This window comes from Vipera berus, assembly GCF_964194415.1.
Source record: "Vipera berus genome assembly, chromosome: 2".
In the NCBI taxonomy this organism is placed as follows: Eukaryota; Metazoa; Chordata; class Lepidosauria; order Squamata; family Viperidae; genus Vipera; species Vipera berus.
In genome coordinates this window covers 208,336,125-208,348,606 of record NC_138203.1, presented here as the reverse complement: position 1 = coordinate 208,348,606, position 12,482 = coordinate 208,336,125, and the positions used below count along the sequence as shown (strand labels likewise).

The window sequence follows — 12,482 nt, the reverse complement described above, 5'->3', positions numbered from 1 at the left end:
ACGGTTATTTCTTGAGGTCTTTTCCTCATGAATCATTTGCAAGAGAAAATGGGCAAAGTCTCTTGCAAGACTGGATTTTGTTTTTCCTGAACCAAGTTCATTGGGGCAGCCTCTGGAAGGGGAGGAGATTGTGAGTCGGCTGTGGGTGCTGAGCAAAAGGTAGTACTTCCCTGCCTTTCACTTTCAAAGATTCCTTTTGCATGGGCTGCCTGTGAGGTGGCAATCCAAGCTGGCTGTGCTTGCTGTTGAGCAAAGGGTCTGTTCCATGTGCTCAAAACTCTGAAGAGTGAACTGTAGCTTCCAGTAGCAAAGGCTTGGCCGGCTTCCTGAAATTAAGGAGGTAAGTTCAGGATGTGTCTGAGGAACGGACCGCTTGCAATGTTGGGATGAAAATTTCAGTTGCTAATGCAAGCGCAAAATGAGATTTTTGAGACTGGGGAGCAGAAGGTAGGAAAAAGCGTTCTTAAGATGGGAAAGAAGAAACGTTGGCCCAGAAGATGTGGAAGCTTCATCCAGTAGAGTGGAAATAGCGGTGAAGTAGGCTTCTGGATGCAGTTGAAAGCAGTGGTGGCTGCCTTTTGATCCCTGATGGTTTCGGCCCATTTCAGCAGAGTGGGCACGCTCCAGTCCCATTGGTGAAGCAATGTCACTTGGGGGTTTCTAGCAAGTGAGTCTTTCCTGCCATGCAGTTAAGGATTTTTTTAAAATTGTTTTGTATGTTTTGCTTTGTGCTTTTACCTTGACTGGAAAGTGGTAACCTTAGCTGGAAATCTCGTTCCAAAATCCTCCATATCCTTCGTTTGCATAGGGAAAATCTCTACTGTGGACATTTTTATCAGAAGGGGATTGCTCTGAAAAAGGAAGCCCTGGTTGGTTATGCAGTGGCTTTTGTCTCCATTCAAGCAAATGCAATTAGCGTCGTGTCTTTGCCCTCCCACTTCGAAATGGGAACTTGAGAGGTGAGGAGTAGGGAGTTACAAGTCAGGGGTGAGCAGTTGTCTCCTTTCCAACTTTTAGCTTTGTGTGAGCTCGCGGAATTCCTTTGATCAGGTCTGCGGCTGCAGGGAATCTTATCTGGAAATGTAATTTGGAGCAGAGGTCATTTTAGGCTCTTTTATTGCTACTTTCCCCGTGGCTCTTCAGAAAATTTGCGGAGGCAAAGTTTAGCATTCCAGCAGCGTGCAGTCAGAGTTAAGCTTTCTAGGAGTACACAACATGCTTAATTTTAGAATAAGCAATCTGTGATTCACATCACAATACAGTCTGCCCATAAAAAATCCTACATGGGGAATGGATTATAGTTGCTCAATGAGAAGGGGAAAAGGTTTTTTTTTGTCATTGGTCTTGCAAACCAGTTTTGAAACCAAGCTCTGGATAGCTCAGTCACAAATGACAACCAAAATATGTCCTAACGACACCCCGCAGAACAGTGGGAATTCCAAGGAACAATAATCCTTAAATGTCCAGTTCAACTTCTACTCAATCCTGAACTGATAGGTTTTGGCACCTGTGGCCACTGTAGAAACTTAACCTAGATTGGTTGATTGGGAATCTGTAAACTGAATGTTCTTTTATGGAACAAGAAAAACCTTGCAATGTTCAATAGCGGTATGTCTGCCAGCTTCTTGAGTTTTAAAAAAATTGTATACGGAAAGTAAATACTAACTTATATGCATGGGAAATTGGGAAAGCAGGAACAGGGAAATCATAAAGGAGAAAAAGAGGTAAAAACTCTGCAATGAGTCGTTTTGGAAACACAATATTACTGAGAAGGGTAAATACCATCCCACTGAATCACAACATCAACCCAGATACACATCTTCACTGAAGAGGGAAATAAATGCTAGCCTTGGATTCGTGGTCCAGTTTTAAGAGAAAAATCCCTCTTTTTTTTTTAAGAGAAACCCCCCCCCACACACACCATCTCTTAAACTGAATTATTGTAAAGGTTGAAGATAGGAGAAAGGAGGAGTCAGAAGGGTCTGGAGTATGTTCTATGTCAGGGCTTTTCAACCTTTTCACCCATTGTACCACTTTTAGGATATGGGTCAACATCTGTCAGGCAACCACCAGTCACCTAGCAAGGTGTCAAAAACTTGATGACCAAAAAAAAAAAGCAAAAAAGTGATGAGGTACAGGTAGTCCTCGACCTACAACAGTTCGCTTAGTGACTGTTTGGAGTTACAATGGCACTAAAAAAAGTGCCCCCCAAGCCACAGCCGAGCAAGACACCTGCCTGCCTGTCCGGCAGCACTCTTCCTCCTGTTCGAGGTTTCCATTGTTGTGAGCATTTCTGTTGTGGATTGGCAGTGGGGGTGGGGTGTTTGGTTTTTATTCCCCCCTCCCCCCCCCCCGTCTGTTGGATGATTGCAGCAGGCTTTGGTCACTTCACATGACCCTGGGATACTGTGACCGTCATAAATATGAATCAGTTGCCAAGCATCTGAATGTAAATCAGAAGACTCTGGAGATGCTCAACATTCCAGCTGATCGGCGCTTCTTCTGGGCTCAGCATAAGTCCTGGAATCAGCGCTGAGCTCCAGCTGGAGCCTGGTGCTGATCCTGGCGCTTCCGCTGAGCCCTGACAGCCCCAAAGAAGCGCTGATCCTGGTGCTTCCCCTGAGCCCTGGCAGCCCTGCACCTCCAGCCATCTCTCGCTCAGGCTTGTTCGGTGCGGCCACTGGTTCAGCTCATGCCCCTCCCCCCTCCCACTTTTCTAGGATGGTCACGTACCACCTGCCAGGTGCCAATGTACCACAGGTGGTACCTGTACCACTGGTTGAAAAGCTCTGTTCTATTTGTTGGGGATTCTATTTTATGGGGAAAGAGACAATTTGAAAAGGGGTACAATAGATTTGATAGATTTATCCCTCGTATAAAAAAAATGAATTTACTTTATAAAACACTGTGTATTCTCCAGAGCAATCCCCAAATGGGACGGTTTTCTTATCTCCACTTAAGCGAATAGGACCTTAAGGGGAAAAAAGCAGCTCTCTCTCAGAGTGGTCGAGAAGATTTCTCATACAAAAGCTACAAGAGGCAGAAGATCTGTTCTTCCATCTCCCTGTGTAGCATAAATCTTTTTCAGGTGCCTTCCTACCACAAACAAACAGAAATGGCTTTTTTGAAAGTGCAGAATGGAGTGACATCAGGCAATCATATTTGACGAATTTTCCAGGTCTCATTTGAAGTAAAAAATATATATGAGCAAATGCTTTTCTGATACCATTTTCTACTTTGGATCATTTTCTGCAGGACTTAGAGCCGCTTGTGAATGAGGACACCAACCTTATGCTCCACCTTCAGCGCTTTGAGAACACGCTCAGTCTTTTTGCTGAGGAGTCTGACAAAACCCAGGTTTTTGCCCATCTAGGGCGCATGGCTCTGGAGTTTAACCGCCTGGCCTCCAAAGTGCACAAGAACGAGCAGAGGACATCCATTCTTCAGGTCAGAGGGCTGCTGGTAGATGCGCACAATTCATTTGCTTCTCTGTATTCCCAACTTCTCATCTTTGTGGTTTTTTTTCCTCCCCCCCAATCCCACTGATTGGCCATAACAGATGGGGTACAGGTCATCTTGTAAAAATATTTCCTGTTCACCCAACCATGCTATACCATCCCAGGTCAACTGGTTTCATCGTGCATGTTATGGCCCTTTACTTTTTTTCTCTCATTCTTTTATTTCTGTGACATCCTTAATACTGCTCTCTCCCATTCATCTTTGGGCAATTGAGTTAAACCCCTTTGGTCCAGTTTTATTGCTCCTATAGTAAGCTTAAATTTCCATTTGCCTATGCCCCTTTTATGAGCTCATGCTGGGTAGAGACTTTATTGCAAACTCTGTGACTACTCAAAATCACTTTGTCATGCATGGTGGCATTCCATTGTCCTAAAGCAGTTCCTGCCATAAATAATCACCTGTCATTTAAAGACTCCCTGACCCCAATTAGGAAACATAAAGGTATTCCTTTGTTCATTCTTTCCTTATGTGTCAGTTTCCAACAAGGATGCCAAACTTTCAAAGGATATAAGATGTGGCCTTTGTCAGGCAGATCTTTAAAGCATCAGAAAAACTCCCCCCCCAGGTACAAACTGATCAATAAAAGCTTTGGATGAAAAGAGAAAGAATATTTCCTTGGCAGTGACATACACTTTCTATTAGTAAAATGTGCAGGAGCAATTGTGTCACCTCTGGAAATGATGGTTATCCTTTTTTCTGAGAAATTCTCTCTGGGGCTGTTTTGACATGGTTTTGCTCATATCACTTACTTTAGCAATAACTAGCCCATAAGGTTGAAGTGGGCGAGCTAGGCCAGGGTAGGGCAGAAGAAACCATATCCCTTTGAAGTCAATGAATTTTTTTCTCTTATTATAAAAACAGTTATGTGTATTCAGGAGGGATAGAATTCCATTTGGGATCCTGGCAAATACAAAACGTTTCTCTTATCAGAGATGGGTTGAACCCTGTTCTTTCTTCCTGTCCAAGGTTTTCATAATATGAGAGGCAACCAATATAGCATAAAGTGTATACAGTTGTAAATATATTTATTTGCTATCACAACAGTCCCTAACAGTTCAGTACATTCCCTTTAAGATTAATTAAGATCAAGTATAGTATAAAGTGTATCTTTCAATAATTATTTGTAAGAAGTGCTTGGGATTTTAGATTCTCAAATTTTAACATTTGATAAAAAAAATAAACATACATACATACATGGAAGACTTCTTTAAAGCAGAGGTCCCCAACCACGGTTCCATGGAGAGAGGTTTTTCCACAGACCAGAGGGTGTGTGGTTTTGGGTGCTGCCTGCATCTTGCGGACCAGTTGCTGGCGTGCCGCGGCCTGGGACTGGTCCACGGACCGGGGGTTGTGGACCCCTGCTTTAAAGTAGATTAACCTCATGTAGAAGTTTGGCTGCTTTCATGAGTAACAGAGACATGTCATGCTTTCATGAGATCTGAAGCACTTCAGGATTTTTGAAGCATGCACAACATTAATATTTAGTGATGGTATCCAGTTAGGACTGAGAAGATCCAATTCCTATCAGTTACTGTAAATGAAATTTAACTCTTCACTATTTCTCAGTTCCATTTTGAACTTCTTAGGGGTGAGGAGTGAACTGAAACAATCCAGTTGGATACTTGTGTCAACATCTGAAAAAAAGAGGTGGTGAGATTTGTGCTTAATTCAGACTAAAAGATAGACAGGTAGCCTCTTGCTGGAAGCTTTTTGAAAATATTTAAACCATTAAATGTTTTCATCAGACCTAAACAAATCCATATCTCTCCTACCCCATACTACTTTAGAAGATCTGTCCTCCGTGCTCTGATGTTACAGTGCAATACATGACTACTAATATTTCTTAGCATTGGTGCCTCTGTGAAATGAGCCTCTTTCCAAAGAGGCTATTTCATTGTAAGACGATTCAATAGTTTTGTTCTCTCCAGCCCTTGGATGCTTTATTGTGTCACAGAGATATTTTTAACTAACCATATCTTTGCAATCTAGTAATTTTTCTGATTATTTAAAGCGCTTATTCCATTTATGTTTTTGTTAAGTATGTTATACTGCTGTTTTAAATTAAATGTATAGATGCAGATTGAAAAAGGCCATTTTTGTGAGCAGTGTTTTTGTTTATGAAATAAAAACCATAGATGAAATATATATGTGGTGGCGCAGTGGTTAGAATGCAGTATTGCAGTCTAATTCTGTCAACTGGCAGCAGTTTGATCCTGACTGGCTCAAGGTTGACTCAGCCTAGAATAGAATAGAATAGAATAGAATAGACTTTGAATATACACTAATTGGCATACATTAAAATGATATTTTGTTGCATTCAAAGGGTCCTTCCATCTTTCCGAGGTTGATAAAATCATGACCCAGATTGTTGGGGGCAATATGCTGATTCTGTAACCGCTTAGAGAGTTTTGTAAAGAACTATGAAGTGATGTATAAGTCTAAGTGCTATTGCTATTGCTATATGGTTCAGCAAATATTCAAGTGACTCTTGAGAAATATGGTACAATGCATAGGTCTCTCTCTCTCTCTCTCTCTCTCTCTCTCTCTCTCTCTCTCTCTCTCTCTCTCTCTCTCCTATATCTCTCTCTCAATTTCTCTTTTTCCTTCAAGCAGACATTGTGTGAACAATTACGGAATGAAAATGAGGAGCTGAGGACAAAGTTGGAGAGGGAACTAGAGCAAAGGAACGAGATATCAGAGAAACTAAGGTGAGTGAACATCAGGAGGGGAAAGGAATATGTTGGTGAGCAAGCAACTTTATTCTTTAATCTACTTTAATCTACCTGATAGGAAGGAGCAGCAATGTGGCCAGTACTCTATAGAAAAAGTTACAATGGTGGGAAGCCCCAGAGAGTGATAAGGGAATTTCCATACATTGCATGGTGCAGAATGAGTCTAAACATTGGTCCAAACCATTTATGTACTTAATGAGGGAAAGACCAGAAAAACAGGTAAAGTTTAGAAGACAATTGTGAGGTTTCCTCTTGAATGCTAGTTTACTTAGCTTGGTAAAGGTAAAGGTTCCCCCGCACATGCGTGCTAGTCGTTTCCAACTCTAGGGGCCGGTGCTCATCTCCGTTTCAAAGCCGAAGAGCCAGCGCTTGCCCGAGGACGTCTCCGTGGTCATGTGGCTGGCATGACTAGACACCAAAGGTGCACGGAACGCTGTTACCTTCCCACCTTAGTGGTCCCTATTTTTCTACTTGCATTTTCACGTGCTTTCGAACTGCTAGGTTGGCAGAAGCTGGGACGAGTAACAGGTGCTCACTCTGCTATGCGGCACTTGGGATTCGACCCGCCAAACTGCCGACCTTCTGATCGACAAGCTCAGCGTCCTAACCCACTGAGCCACCGTGTCCCTCTTTAGCTTGCATAGGGTAGCATAAAACTATGCCCACAAGTCCCAAAGAAAAAGAGCCTAGCACCAGCAGTGGCCTGTTTGGATTGGGCATCTCACTTGATTAAGAAAATCTTTCCTAATCCAGAACTTTTTGTGAAAGATCAGAATAGCTCATGGGGAAATATTTTTCTTCCTTCTCAATGAAGCTAGGTACTGGCTCACATGTGCTCCCTTACCAAAAAGAAATGGCTTTCCTTTCCTAAGATTTATTATGAGATCTGTGAGATCTTTCAGAAAAAAATGGATTTTCGATTTGCGCTTCTTTAAAAGATTCTAATTAGAACCAGAGGCACAAGGTTTATTTTCACAGTTGTGAATGTGCTTGAGAATTACTAAAACAGCTTGATCCAGAGCATCGGGAGCCTTCCTTACTTTTGATGGAGACTATATTGCTGTCCTTTGTTTTTAGTTTCACAGATATCATTTGTATCCTGCAGGCTTCAGCTAGTAAAAGTGAAGCTTTTCTGAATACTCTGTCCTCAATATCATGATTATTCCAGTCCAAACCTTATCTTTTAGCTAGAATTGTGGGGTGATAATTGGATATGCTTTGTAAAAAGCCATGTGTTTAATTCTCCATTAGATGGTGCCCTTGATACCTAGTTCTAATAAGAATTCTACACTTCCTGAGCAACCTATGTTCTAGGATTGAGTTAGCTCTCAAGCAGGGGATAAGAGAATTATTTTGCTCTGCCATAGATTCTGTTCATGTTATAATGCAGTCTATTAGCTTCTTGGACAAGAATGGACAACTTGTTCTAGCTCAGCTTCTAAATCAAAATCAAACTGTTTCAAACCAGTTAAATCCACAATATGGTATTCATGTATGTTGAATTATATATCTTATTTCATTTTTCTTTCTTTCTTAGATTTATATCCTGCCTTTCCAGCAGTAGTTTAAAATAACATATAGAATCATAACAATGTTTCTGGGATTATTTTTTATAATAAAAATTGAGAGGGTATTGTTTTATTCTTTAGACGATAATAGAATTGTTATAGATTAATTCAGTAAGAATTGTTCTTCAGGTTACATAGAATCAAGCAAGGACGAAAACAAACGGAGAATTCATATTGAAGAACAACCCCACTAATTCTGTACTTATATAGACTAGTAATTTCCCTACAGTTGAAAAGAAAGATATTTGGTTGTTCAGCCCACTGAGAAAAATAACTCAAGAGCAGTTTCCTACTTGACCTATCTATAGGGATGCATGGACATACAGAGGGAGAGAAGAATTAGATAGCATCTCAAAAATAAAAATAGGCAAAGGTCAGAAAAAAGATAGATTTTAAAAATAAAAAATTGACACCTTTAATATTTCCTGCTGAGCTCTGTTAAAGTGCAACTCTAGTATCATAAATACTAGACCAGTAGTGTAAATACTGGTTGATTGTATTTGTGCACATACATAGATGTTATATATCCTAATCCTTTTGTTAATTTACTAGCAAATTTCATATCCTCCATAAGTGTCTTCTTTCAAAAGTTGGATTGCTCCTGATTAATAAAGTTGATCCCTATTCAGTGGTGGGATTAAGCCAGTTCGCACTAGTTTGGAAGAACCGGTAGCTAATTTTTTGTTACCCAGGCCCAGAATGGGCTTCCAGAAGCGGCATCCACACAGAGAACCGGTTGTTCAGATATTTGAATCCCACCACTGTCCCTATTACTACCATTTAATTGCTGAGGGAGGAGCCAAATCACAACATTCCATTTAAAAATAGTGTCTGAAAGATAATTATGGCTTCCCCCCCTCTGACTCATTAATAGATATTTTGAGCATGTTTTTGGCCATGCAGAATAGAAATCTAACAAATAGTATGGTGCTATTTTGGGGAGATGTTCCATCATAGGGGAAAAAAATAAGCATATATCAAGAAAGTAAGAAGATAGGGCTAGATCAGACCAAAGGATTGTCTCCTCCAGCATCCTATGTCCTCTAAATATTCCATGTCAAAACAAATCAGCAGGAAGTAAAGAATATATTCTTCTACTCATTTACACTGAATAGTATTTGGAGGCAGGTTGCCTGTGATTGTTAGCAGACATTTAGTATAGTTATCTTTATCCTCAGTGAAATGATCTAATTTAGTTATTAGATTTTTTTGGTCCATGAGTCCACCAGGCTCAAGGTTGACTCAGCCTTCCATCCTTCCGAGGTAGGTAAAATGAGGACCCAGATTGTTGGGGGCAATTAAGCTGACTTTGTAATAATGCCGCTTGGGGTGTGTGCGAAAGCCCTAATAAGCAGGCATATACATAGAATGAAGGGTACTGCTAAGCTTGTAAGCCGCCCTGAGTCTTCGGAGAAGGGCGGGATATAAATGGAATTAAAATAAAAAAAATAAATAAAAAAAGTAAATCTTACTCAGAATGATGGCTACTGTGACAGCTGCCTTTACATATTTTTCTGCAAACCTAAAATGATGATATGATGATGATGATGATGATGATGATGATGATGATGATGACGACTTTCTAATGTAGGTGTGAGAATCTGGAACTCAGAAAGATGGTGATGATGGGAAGTAAGGAAAGTGTGAAAGCAGAAAATACAGAATATGCTGGTCAGCAACAGGTAAGAAGTTTTTAGCCTAGATTGGATCACTATCCTGTGACATATGCTGATAACATTTAACCTCAAACTGCTTGGAAGGTATCTCTTAGTAATGTGAGCCTAGCTATATCTGAAAGTAAGCTTTATGGTAAAAAGGATAGATTAAAAAAATCAAAAGTAACATGTATTTAAAACTGAAGGATGAACATAATCTTAGCTTAAACATGAAATTATCATATATTTTTCATCTTTTGACACAATGGTGCATGGGTGTGTGATTTAAATATAGAATGTATTTAGTACGTAACTTCTGTAATTTTTTTTTAAAAAATGCATAACATGTATTTACTAAATGTATATGCAGACAGATTCAGGATCAGCATCCCGGGGTTTGCAATAAATAACAGATAACAAAATCAAAATAAAAGAATAATATCTTACATTATAAAAAAGCTAAAACCAGGCTACCAGTCTCATCCCATCATTCCTTGGAGTGAATCTCCCAATATAGAGAAATCTTTATGCTCAGTAATTCCTGCTTTCAGAAATAGAAGATTTAAGGGTATTTATGAGAGAACCAGTCGAATAGCAACTTCTCTTAAGAGGTCACTGGTATTTTTCATCACCTCAATTCTGTCATAAGCAGAATGTTGGGAGAAAGATGGAACTGAGATGTGCAGTATCTTAGATTGTAGATTTTGAAAAAAAGAGCCATAGATCCAACTTCTGAATATTGAGCTGCTGTTTTGAATGATTGCTCAAGATCTGATATGAATCTGCCTTTTAGAAGGGAGCCACAGAGGAGCAAGCAGCAGGGAAGAGCATGTTGGGGGCAAGTGAGAAGAAAGTGAAGATACTCGAACATCAACGCAATGAGGTAAGCCAAACAAAAGAATTTTTTTTTGGAATCAGAAAGAGTTTATGTAATGTATTGGCCTTGTATGTTTAATTCACTTGCTTTAGGTCTGACTGTTTGCTTAATGGCTGACCTACTTTCTGTCTGTTATATATAACGGTTGCTGGGCTGAGCTAGACTTGTTGTCTCTAGTCTGTTAAGTAGGCTTGGGGCGGAAAACTGCTACTTTAAATCTATTGGTCACCGCCTAGAGGCCAACCATATAAATAGCTGCGCAGCAGCTATTAGCTTGCTTCTGTTCTGTTCTGACTTTAAATAAACTTGTTGCTGTTTGAACACCTCATCTCGCTTAATGCCTGCAAGAACCGAATATTTAACAGTTTATATCAAGTGATGGCTGCTACTAAATAAACAATAGAGGTTATTTAATTTCTAGTCCAGAACTATCCTTTGGATGGTTCTCCGGAATCCCAAACTGTCATGTTACCTGCTATTTTAGTTTATTTATTATATTCCTAATCTAACCATCACCTGAGCTCCTACTGAATGTGTCCTCTAAAGTATGCCCTCTGCATGTACTGTATGTAATCCCTCTTCCTGTCCAGGAAAATCTTGAGAATAGACTTAAGTGTGATAACCAGCAGGTTTAGCAATAGGGGTGATGCCTGAATGAGCCTATGCGAAATATAGGGCTATTGATTTAGAAAACAAAACAAAGTTACATTTCAGCCTTGTGGCTTCTTGCGTCAGAGGAGGAAGGCTGTAAGGCAATGTGTCCAAAATAACTTGATGCATTTGTTTTTTCTCTAGCTATTGGAGGTGAATAAACAGTGGGACCACCATTTCCGGTCCATGAAGCAACAGTATGAGCAGAAGGTAATGACAAAGCTCTGGGACAGCTCTATCTCAGATGTTTCCGATAGTACAACACAAGATGAATGTGGCCTTGTTCTTATCCAAATGAAAGAATACAGGAATGTTAGCTGAGTCATAAGGTCTCAACAGCACTATCTGTTTGAAATCTGTTTTAAGACGTTTTCTTTTGTTGGCTTGAGAAGATATAAACACTTCTGAGAATTTTTTTAAAAAAAGAAAATAAAATCACACTTATCACAGCTGCTAACTATAGACATAGAAAATATCAATCCAATAAGAGCAGCATGCAATTTTCTGCTTTTTAAAAAATTCAGTATCTTTATTTTTACAATAAACAATAATACAAACAATACAAGATAACGTCATAAGATAATCCATAGGATCTCTGCCCGAATTGCCAGAATGAAATTTGATGCATTTATTCCCCAAATTGACTATTTGATACAGGAATCCCATATAGTAAGAGACTGATGCTAAATAAAATTATATATTGTAAGGTGCTGGTTTTGTTCATATGGGATATTTAAAATTGCATGAGGGCGTTTTGCATTTTTTTAAAAACAAAAACAAAAACATTTCCTCCTGGCAGATAACAGATCTACGGCAGAAATTTGGTGACTCCCAAAAGGCCCTAGCAGAGTTGGAGACCGAGCGGGAGCAGAAACAGAGGGATTTTGACCGCAAACTTCTCTTGGCAAAATCCAAAATTGAAGAAGAAGAGGTATAGTCCAAAATCCCACTTGGAATGTATTTACATTTTTTGCCTAAAACAATAGTGTTTACATCAGATTTAAATCAAAATGGGTTGACAAGACGGGTAGCATTGAAAGCATTTTTCTTTTATTCCTGTTTTCGGTTCTTCTGCAGTAGAAAGTGGTGACAGAACTAGTCATTTCCATGTCTTCTACAGGTAGGCCTTGACTTACAACCCTTTGCTTAGTGACTATTAAGTGCCTGAAGTTACAACAATACTGAAAACAGTGACGTATGATTGTTTTTCACATTTAAGACTGTTGCAGCATCCCTGTGGCCACGTGATCAAAATCCGGACACTTGGCAACTGGCATGTACTTATGACAGTTGCATTGTCCTGGGGTCATGTGATCACATTTTGCGACCTTCTGACAAGCAAAGTCAGTGGAGAAGCCAGATGCATTTAACAACTGTGTTACTAACTTAACAACCGAGGTGATTTACTTACCATCTGTGGCAAGAAAGGTCGTAAAAATGGAACAAAACTCACTTAACAAAATTTTGGGCCCTGTTGTGG

The 12,482-nt window shown here is 39.8% G+C and overlaps 1 protein-coding gene across 12 annotated transcripts in view; it reads left to right on the top strand.

The window, feature by feature from the left end:
* TNIP1 (TNFAIP3 interacting protein 1) overlaps positions 1–12,482 on the top strand; it is a 106,724-nt gene that overhangs the window by 48,547 nt on the left and 45,695 nt on the right. For 6 of the 12 annotated variants that reach the window (XR_014025074.1, XR_014025075.1, XM_081317367.1 and 3 more), the window contains exons 6-11: positions 3,256–3,462; positions 6,130–6,227; positions 9,411–9,501; positions 10,268–10,357; positions 11,147–11,212; positions 11,802–11,933. Coding sequence is in view for 10 of the 12 variants with exons in the window: in XM_081317367.1 (XP_081173493.1) it covers positions 3,256–3,462; positions 6,130–6,227; positions 9,411–9,501; positions 10,268–10,357; positions 11,147–11,212; positions 11,802–11,933 (684 nt within the window). In the remaining 2 variants the exon portion in view is untranslated. The remainder of the gene's footprint in view (positions 1–3,255; positions 3,463–6,129; positions 6,228–9,410; positions 9,502–10,267; positions 10,358–11,146; positions 11,213–11,801; positions 11,934–12,482) is intronic. The other 6 variants (XM_081317365.1, XM_081317363.1, XM_081317361.1 and 3 more) reach the window with 2 other exon arrangements.